Here is a 9,833-nt window from a genome sequence, read left to right as displayed (position 1 = left end):
GAAGGTTTCAAAGAAGCATTTGTCTTGAAACAGCCAACCAGCCCAGAGAATTCAACCTTGTTAGCTAGAAAAGGAGATATCATAGTAAATGAAAATAATGATATGAAATGTAAGGCACACCTGACTCCAGGTATTAAAAGTTCTGTTTAAGAATGGAATGGAATGGAATGGAATGGAATGGAATGGAATGGAATGGACCAGGTTGGAAGAGAGCTTCAAGATCATCGAGTCCAACCTATCATCCAACACCATCTAATCAACTAAACCATGGCAAGAAGCACCCCATCAAGTCTCTTCCTAAACACCTCCAGTGATGGTGACTCCACCACCTCCCTGGGCAGCACATTCCAATGGGCAATCTCTCTCTCTGTGTAGAACTTCTTCCTAACATCCAGCCTAAACCTCCCCTGGCACAGCTTGAGATTGTGTCTTTCTTTTTGGAGGTGTTACACACAGTTTGAGAGAAGCCAACAGGTTCATGCATGCCAGTGAATTCTGGTCATGGCCAAGGGGGGAGTCTGGAGATCTGCAGAAGGCATGAGTCAGAAAAATTCTGATCCCAAGGCAATGAAATGACGACTTGATTTCACTGGAAAGCCTCTCAAGAAAAAGAAAATGCGTCACTGCAAATAACTGACCTATTAGCAAATGAAATGAATAAAATAAAATAAAATAAAGTAAAATAAAATAAAATAAAATAAAATAAAATAAAATAAAGTAAAATAAAATAAAGCAAAATGAAATAAAATGAAGTAAAATAAAATAAAGCAAAATAAAGTAAAATAAATTAAAATAAAATGAAGTAAAATAAAATAAAAAGTAAAATAAAGCAAAATAAAGTAAAATGAAGTAAAATAAAATAAAATAAAGCAAAATAAAGTAAAATAAATTAAAATAAAATGGAGTAAAATGAAGTAAAATAAAATAATATAAAATAAAATAAAGTAAAATAAAATAAAATGAAGTAAAATGAAATAAAATAAAACAAAACAAAATAAAATGAAGCAAAATAAAATAAAGCAAAATAAAGTAAAATAAATTAAAATAAAATGAAGTAAAATAAAATTAAATAAGTAAAATAAAATGAAGTAAAATAAAATAAAATAAAAGTAAAATTAAATAAAGTAAAATAAAGTAAAATAAAGTAAAACAAAGTAAAATAAACCAAAACAAAATAAAGCAAAATAATATAAATTTTAAAATTGTTAAAAACCCCAACACAAGCACAACACTAAAATAAAGCCCACAAAAACACCACCACCAAAAATGGATTTACTTCTTAAGCTGATTTGCTTTTTAAGAGGCAACTCCACTTCTTTTTCCTGCCCAATTTGATACGAAGCAGTTCTGTGAAACTGTAAAACTTGGTGGGGGGTTGGTGCTGATTAGAAATTATCACAGGCCCTTGTTATGTGTCATCATCCTTTCAGCCCTTTGTCACACCATATGACTAAGGCCTTGCTCTGGAGAAGACTTTATTTTGTTGTTGAGGACATCCAGCCGAACAGAGATCAGAAGATCTTCTTCTCAATCTTGATTTTGAATGGAAGCCCCCCCAGGCCCAACAGCTTGCAGGCACTGGGCTGAATGAGATCCCTGGAAGAATGAATTACAAGCACTAAGCTTGACTGTGTTGATTCCCAAATCATCACACTGAGGGTACAGACATAAAGCCAATTACACAATATGCAAATATATTGTATCACATCTGGATTACATATGCTCAGCTTCCTCTCTATAGAGAAATCCCTTGCATAAGATACTAGCAATTAACAGATAGATAACTACGGTGACAGATATGGTTTAGCTATCAGAAAGAGGAGAAAAAAAAAGGGGGGAAACCCATCTTCTTCCACCAAATCGTAGATCTGTGTATGTATACACAGCACCAGAAAGAGACTGATGTGGCTGAGGGCTGCTAAAAGCAGAAACAGAACTGCTGTGTACAACATTCTTCTGTCCTAACCCAGCTGATTTTCAGATTTGAGCAGAACAGCCCACTCACTGCTGCAGCTGGAGTTACCTTCCCATGTCTTGCACTCTCTTGATGTAAGAAACAGGCTGCAAGAAAGCAGTGCTCTGGATGTTAGTTAAGGGCAGGGCCGGAAAAACCCACGAGGATAACTTGGTTCAAATCTGTAGCAGATTACAAGATACAGTCAAGTAAATATTACTTACTGATAAGACTGCTTGTGGTTTTGTCTTCTTTCTGAGACTATTTCCCTAAGTAAAAGCACAGTGACAGGCTTTTCAGTTCACATAGGTGAATCTACCCTGCCAAGGCACATTCACCTAAAGAAGGTCACACAGGAGCACATCCAGGCAGGTTTTGAATGCCTCCAGAGATGAAGACTCCACCATGTCTCTGGGTAGCCTGCCTCAGTGCTCCATCACCCTTAAATAACAGAAGTTCCTCCTCATGTTTGGATGGAACTTCCTACCTTCAAGTTTGTGTACTTTTACTGAGGTAAAAGAAAGCAGCTCTAACAAACACCTTTTAATGATCCCAATGTTTAAAACCTTTAAGCTGGTTTGGTATCTGTGCTGCTCACTTTTCCCTTCCCACTTGATGCTATCTGCCTAAGACCGCATTCTCCCTGGCCATGCATGATTATCTACATCCTAAACCAATCATTTTCAAGTGTTGCCAACCACTAACAATCTTACAGCTCAGAAAAATCTCCCCCCCGCCAGGAATTTTCTACGTGTGAAGTCACTCTATGGAACAGACAAATTCGTGTTTTCCCTGTTGCCTGTCACAGACTACTCAGAACAACCTTGGGATCTCAAGGGGTCCACAGAGCCCAAGTTAAAAGCCATTGTCCTACAAAGCTGCATTTTGGGGTTTGTTAGTGCTGCTTCTGTTAAATAATATCCTAAGGAATGTGGGTTAGCTGACAGTGTGTGCAGCCTTCACATCAGAGCGAAAAAACAACCACTGTTTTCCCCACTATTGTGATCAAACTCAGTAATAAGCAGTGACTGCCCTCAGACCCATTAATTAGGTGGTTTCTTATTTTAAAACAGATAAAAATGTTTCTCCACATGTAATGGAGAATACAAGGGAACCAGGCAAACTAATAAGCCCTTAGTGCTTTTGCTGGGTACACTCAGCCTTCTATCTTGTAAACACTTGGGCATACCAACAGCACTGTGCCTGTGCGCGGTGTGCCTGGATTTGCTGAGCTCACATCTAAAAACATTTGTCAGATCAAGGCCTCAGCTGTCACTAAAGTGCTTAATTTGCATAATTTGAACTGAAGAGAGTGGTAGTGGCATGGCAGTACCTGGGCAGAGTCACTGTAAAGTTAGATCCACAAGGGAAAAGGCCTTTTTAGTACTTTTTTTTCCCCTTCTCTTCCAAATATTTGAGGCCATGAGCAATCCAGTATGTTCCAAATTGAAACCACTCACTTTTTACAGAATTTTTATGAACCCTAGGAAGGAAAATTAATTTGGACAAGTTGAAAGAGAGACTCAACTCCATGACTAACATGGGAATTACCCTAATCCTCTCCTTAACTTAATCATGGAATTTTAACAAGGTTTTTCTGGAAGCCCTCGAGATCTCCTAGGTTGAACCTTAACTGATGTCTGTTATTTTTATACTACTTGAAACACATTCATAAACGCAATCTGTGGCTGAGTTATGAGATAAACCTTTCGAGTTCTAAATCACTTGGTTGAATCTTGGCCAGAAATTGCCACCGTTAGCTGGCTCTTGCGAGATACACGTTTGAAGGGTCGATGATCTCACTCCAGCAGCACTCCTAACTGAATCTCCAGCCATGCCTACTTAATGTTAGATTACTTCTGTGGAAAAATAAAGAGGAAAAAGCTGTTCTCTTGAGTTTATGCTACAGATGAACAGCATAAGCCCCGAGGAATGATCCATGTCTGGAAGCAATGCAGAAGTTCCAGCCCCGCTCTCCCAAACATATGCCTCTCACCCATAAAGAGATGTGGTGCGGAGATTACTCCTCAAAAGGCAGAAGCCACCCCTGCTCTCTTAGTTTCTCTTTATCACAGTGCCCAGAACTAGGAAACTCTATGAGCTGGAGGAAACTGTAGGTTATGACTGTGTAAATGAGGCAAGCCAACTGCTTGAGAGAAACTTGTTCAAGGCTCCAAGATTCAGTTAAGTGACGTTGGCAAGAGCGATTCTTCTGCCAGTGTTACTATTTCTGCAAAGTAAATTTAAAGGCAGCAGCAGAAGCATAAGAAGCATCAGTCAGAGCTCAGATCTGGTAACCTTCCAGATATGTTGCAGAGCCTTTCATTTATTTATTTATATTTATTTCTTTTCAGGCCTTCAGGGATGGATGGGTTGAGGGATACCATGGGCCAGGCTCATTTAAATGGCAGGTAATTACTCTCATTGGGCAGCTGGTTTATGGAGTTGTTTATATTGTGTGCTTTGCGTTTTGTGGAACGCTTGTAAGAGTGAATAAATGTTCAAATACGGTCATTAGTAAATGCTAATATTATGCCTACCTACCAGAAAATACAAAGGGGAGGCTGCTGCTCAGGGAACGTCACCATTTCATGAACAAAGCCAAGCAGGGAGCTGCACTGATTGCTGAAGAGCCCCAACACATGTTCCATCAGGTGCAAATCTCCTTGTAACAGAATATAAACATCAGCTGTGCCCTCCTTTCCCCCCCCAAGTCCTGGTCTGGATTTTAATGCAGAACCTCATTCCCAGACACCGTTTTTTTCTTTTGTTGTTCTTCACAACTGCTGGCTTCAGTACAACTTCACAGGCTAGAACTTCGAAGAGGAGTGGGAAGGGAGGGGGCTGTGTGGGGGGCTGTTTTTCTAGTTGGGGCCGCTTGAAATCGTCTGACTTTCATTTAGATTTTAACGCTCGCAGGTGGCTCCCGGTTGCCTGTGCTCGGCCCTGCCCCGCAGAGCGGTGGAGCTGGGGGCTGCGGATCCGGTACCGGCTCCAGCGGGCATCTCCCCCGCTGCTTCTGGCTTCTTCTCTCCCTCCTCTGACTTGGGTAAACAGCTGCATGGCAGCTCGCAAGTGACCGGTATTTGGAAACTAATGAAATCAGCCTCCTCCGAGCTTGTACTTACCCCGCCTTTCTCCCGACAAGAAAGAAAAGCAAATCCGCTGCTTCCTTTCAAAACACAGGCATGGCGCTTGCGTTATCTTCTAAGGCAGGTGCAGGGGGAAAAAAAACAAGTACTCAAACTCGAAACCAGAGATTATTTCCCCCCCCCCCCCCAAGTTCTAGATGCTTTAAGATAAACAATGCACCATTTTGAATCAATACTTCATGAGATTGTCTGGGGGCCAATGCCTACAAATCCTCCCCTTATTATGTCCCAGGATGGGAGCTCTGATGCATGGACACAAAACAACTTTGCTCAGTGACCTGTGGGCGAGAGAAAAATCCTTGCCAGCTCTGCAAATGACCCAGCACTGATACTTGCTCCCGTAACTGTTCGCTCAGCAACACTCCCCACTCCCGTTATGTTCACTGACGTTTTTTGGACCTGCAAACTGTAGCCCCGGCCAAGCTTACAGTCACATTTGTTGATAAAATTCAGTAGATAGTTTGAAAAACAAACAAACCAAGCCCCCAATCGACCAATCAAGCAAACATCAAAAACCCCCAAACAACACGACAAATAACACACCAAGGAAAATAAATAGTAATAGTTAAAAAAGCCAACAGCCAAACAAACAAAAAAAACCCACGAGAGAAAGGCGGAGTGGGGGTAAAAAGTGAAGGGGGAAAAAAAATGGGGGGGGGAAGGGAGAAGGGGGAAAACAATGGGGGGGGGGGGAGGGGAAGGGAGAAGGGGGAAAAAAAAAGGGAACCCACTAGACATTTAAGAGTTGAGCAAAACTCGCCGAGCCACCAGCACCAGACAGGAGCGTCCCGGAACCCCCAGGCACCACCCGCACCCCCGCCCGTCCTTCATCGAGCACAGCTCCTTTCTTTCCCAGCAAGTTGTCCACTCGCTCCCAAAACACTCGCGGTGCACAGTCAGTGGGTTGGGATTTATTCCCTCTCCCCTCCCTCGGCTGTCGGCGTTGCGGAGTGACCTGGCGTTGTCGCCCGCCCCGCTGCCCCCAGCGCCGGCTCTCGGGGGACCGAGAAGGGCAGCACTGTTTGCAGGCGACAGCGAGCCCCGGCGCTCGCTGTGCCGTGCAGTTCCCATTGGCCGTGCGGCCGACGGGGAGCGACGGGAGGCGGAGGGGGAGCTGCCAGCAGCAGGCAGCGAGGCAGGCACCGGGCGAGCGCATACACACACCACACACACACGCACGCCAGGCATAGGCTGCTGGGGCATTGTTATCATTGTGCTTCAGCGGAGGGGTTTGCGTGCAGGGGGAGGGGTGGAGGGAGGAGAAGAAAGAGGGAAAGTGCGGGGCGCGAGCATGCAGCAGGGCTGAGGCCGGAGCAGTGGCGGTGCTGGTGTGCCCGGGCTGAGAGGAGCCGCCTGCCCGAGCTCGCTGAGGGGGCACCGGCGGGAGGAGCGAGGCACGATCCAGGCGTGGGGAAGGCAGGCAGCCAGCCGACAGGAGCCGCCGCCGCACCGGTCTCGCAGCAGCAGCAGCAGCGACTACTTCTTTCTTATCTCCCAGCCTTTTGTTCGCCCATCCTCCTCCTCCTCCTCTTCCCTGCCCACCCTCTGCACCGCGGAGGGGGTTCGGCAGAGAGAAAAGCAGCCTGACCCAGAGCTGAGTTTCACCCATCCTCCGCTCCTCTCTCTCTCCGTCTCTTCCCCCCGCTGCATCGCTGCCCATGAGCTAGAGCAGCAGCCGGCAGCCAGCGCCGCGGCAGCCGGCTCCGGCAGGCGGGGGCAGACGCCGTCCGCAGCCCCCAGCAGCTGCCGCTGCCCCACCGGCCTCCCCGCTGCTCCCCTCGCCCCGCTCGGCGGGCTCCAGCCGCGCTCCGGGACTGCTGGGGGCCGCCCTGCCGCCGCCCCTCCTCGCCTCCATGTGCCGAGTAACGGGAGCGCCGCCGCGGATCCTGCCGCCGCTGGCGCTGATGCTGCTAGCGGCCCTGCAGCAGGTAAGCACCGCCGGCGGGGAGCGGGGCCGGGATGCGTCTCTTTGTTCCCCTGCGGGCGGCGGTGCCCGGGGAAGGAGAAGAGCCGGGGGCGGGGGGGGGGGGGGGGGGGGAGCTCAGCCGCCAAAGTGCGGGCCTCGGTGAGAGGGATAGTGGAGAGCAGCAGCCACCGTTAGCCCCTGCGGCAGGGGTGCTCCGGGGTGGCTTGTAGGCGCTTGTAGGGAGCCACCTGCTCGGGGGGCAGCCCCGCAGCTGCGCTCCTGGGAGGGGAGATCTTGTGCGCGGGGCTCGGCTGGGAGGGAGAGGGGAGTCCTCGGGGCAAGAGGGGTGGCAGTGCCGCCACGGAGGGTACGTGGATCGTCGTCGTCCCCGCTGCTCTTGGGAGAGCAGGTGCCAGAGGACGGCGGGTGGGGGGGGGGGGGGCTGTCCGGTATCCGCTCGGTCGGCAGGAGAACGGGATCTCGGTGCCGCGTGGGTGCGGGGAGAAAGTACCGGTGCGGGGAGACTGAGGGGACATGAGTGCTTCGGCCCTGCTTGGGGAAGGAGGGGCAGGGGCAGCGGGCAGACCTGCGCCCCAACTCCAGCGGCTGCGGGGGGTGCAGCTACCCCTGCGGGCCGCGCCTCGGCCACCCCCGGCTCCCGTGCCCGCTAATCCCTTCCCGGGAAGAATTTAATCAGCCTCAGTTTGGGTGCCGGGCTTCCCCACCCCCCTGCCGTTAACGGGAATTTCCACTGGGACGGGCTCGGGCTCCGAAATGTTTAATTTATTATTATCAAAGTCCTGCTGCTGCCTCCCCCCGGCGGCCTCGCCAGGTCGGGCCGGGCGAGCGGCGGAGTCCCGGGCAGGCAGCCCTCGGGCGCAGGGCAGCGGTGTGCCCGAGGGGGTCTCTCCGCGAAGAAAGTAGGGATGTACGGGTCGGCGCCCCTGCGAGGACGTCTGGGGCGAGATGAAACTGACGGGACTCTGCGGGGGGGGGGGGAGTACGGGGACGAGAAAATGGATCCCGGTTGGGGCAGCGAGGGCTGTGCCTGCGGGGCGGTGGTTGGGCTGGGCTGCGACGTGGGGTATCCGGACCCAGCGCGGAGCCGGAGGTGAGCGGGACCCTGAGCAGAGGCCGGGGGCAGGTGGTGGGGGTGACGGTGGGTTCCTTCTTCGCTTTGTGCTCGCTGAGCTCGTATCCGGCGCGGCGCCGGGGGTGGAGAGGGCGGTAAGTCGGAGGGACAGATGGCGCAGATCATCGCCTCTTAATGGTATTTACGGTTGGGGCATTTCTGGCGGGCCGGGGGAGCGGGTTGAGGCGAGGCCGGCGGTGGGGCCGGGGGTGCCTGTACGGCCGCGACACCCTCCCGCAGCGGCTGGCGCAGGGCAGGGGGAGGCGGCGGGCGGCAGCCACTGTCCATGGTGCAGCGCACCCGCTGCTCCCGCCCGCCTCCGCCGCAGCGGGGGCAGGAGGAGCTCGCTCGTCCTCCCGGCTCCTCTCCCCCCTCCCCGCCCTTTGACACCTCCCGGCCCCTCACGGGGTCCCCGCGCAGTTGAGCCCTTCCCCGCAGTTTCCCAGCCGCTCTCAGGGACTGATGACTTGCACCAGGCGAGCGAGGTGCTGAAAAGGCTGCTCGGCGGCAGCCGGGGATTTTCCGTGGAGTCTGAGGAGGACACGGGGCTGGCTGGCGTGACACAGGAGTGTCCGGTTGGCACCGAGCTGCTGCCATGTGAGAGCAGCCAGCCCTGCTCAGAAACTTGTGATATGCCACTTACAGGCTGTTGCGGTGTTGGGTTGGTTTGGAGATGTTAGTTGTTGGCATGCTTGTTGTACTGGTTTATTATTATTGTTATTATTATTATTAGCGAGGTTTGTTTTTTTGCCCCTTTTTTTCCTCCTCTGTGTGCCAGTAACTCAGCAGATCTGTACCTGCACCTTTTATCTTTATTTTCTTCCCAAGTCCTTAGGTGCTATTTACTGTATATGCTTTGAGTTCTGTTTAGTCTTCCTATCACAATAAATGCTTTGAGTTCTGTTTAGTCTTCCTATCACAATAAATCTTTAAAGCAGAAATTCTGCAGTAAGCTTTGATTCCATCTTTTTTTTATATATATATATATATACACACACTTTTCCCCTGCACCCCCCCTCACCCCCCCCCCCCCCCCCCGGACAGGTTTGAAATTAAAGCAGAAGCTGTGAATTAAGGGCAGGATCTAGCCGTATTGCTTTTATGTATCACTCAGTGTCACTGGCACGTTCCGGTTGGGGAATCCAATTTCCCCCTTGTTTGGGTATCCATTAAATCAGGTTAGGGTTGATTTTTAATAGCGTGTAACAGAATTGGAACTTGAGTATGAAATCAGATTTATAGACCTGCGTCTGTACCACACTTCCATTTAAAAAGCTTCTTCCCTCCCCCCCTTCCTTTCATGCATACTGCAAAGAACCTTCACGGGCTAGATGCAGTGCTAACTACCCCCTCCCCCCCCCCCCCCCCCGTCATCATACTACATTTGGCTTGTAGAACGTTATCTACACCAGGTTCTTTTGAAAGGTTGAGCCTTTCTAGTTCAGTTTTTCCTCTCTGCAGCACAGGGGTTATCTACCTTTTATTTTCTGGAGTTAATATCACTTCATTATTCATCAGAGATGTGGAAAAGCTGTCATTGTGGAATTACTTGAGAGGACGTAACTGGAAGCAGCTCTTAAGGCAGAGCTGTGGCTGCTGTTCACCTTCAGGAAAGAGGGCTTTGGGTTTCTGGCAATCTGTAACGTACATGGGATGTAGGAGAATGAAAGCTCTGCTTTTATTTTGCTG

The 9,833-nt window shown here is 49.8% G+C and overlaps 1 protein-coding gene and 1 long non-coding RNA gene across 3 annotated transcripts in view; one reads left to right on the top strand and one right to left on the bottom strand.

Annotated features, from left to right (window-relative positions):
* Positions 1–1,159: 1,159 nt before the first annotated feature.
* On the bottom strand, positions 1,160–6,013 carry LOC137451332 (uncharacterized). 2 transcript variants are annotated; one of them, XR_010989788.1, is made up of 4 exons: positions 5,838–6,013; positions 5,083–5,161; positions 4,499–4,619; positions 1,160–1,596 (listed from the first exon to the last, which is right to left on the bottom strand). It is a non-coding gene; the product is annotated as an uncharacterized lncRNA (long non-coding RNA). The 2 variants fall into 2 exon arrangements; XR_010989789.1 differs by lacking the exon at positions 4,499–4,619.
* Positions 6,014–6,107: 94 nt separating this feature from the next.
* The window catches only part of CDH2 (cadherin 2), a 158,002-nt gene continuing 154,276 nt past the window's right edge, over positions 6,108–9,833 (top strand). Inside the window, exon 1 of the mRNA XM_068158741.1 lies at positions 6,108–7,034. Within this exon, the coding sequence (XP_068014842.1) occupies positions 6,960–7,034 (75 nt within the window). The 5' untranslated portion in view covers positions 6,108–6,959. The remainder of the gene's footprint in view (positions 7,035–9,833) is intronic.

This window comes from Melanerpes formicivorus, unplaced genomic scaffold (assembly GCF_026170545.1).
Source record: "Melanerpes formicivorus ecotype bairdi unplaced genomic scaffold, bMelFor1.0.p_v2 SCAF_42, whole genome shotgun sequence".
Taxonomy (NCBI): domain Eukaryota; kingdom Metazoa; phylum Chordata; class Aves; order Piciformes; family Picidae; genus Melanerpes; species Melanerpes formicivorus.
Note: the sequence above shows the minus strand (reverse complement) of the source record. Positions and strands in the feature narration are given on the sequence as shown.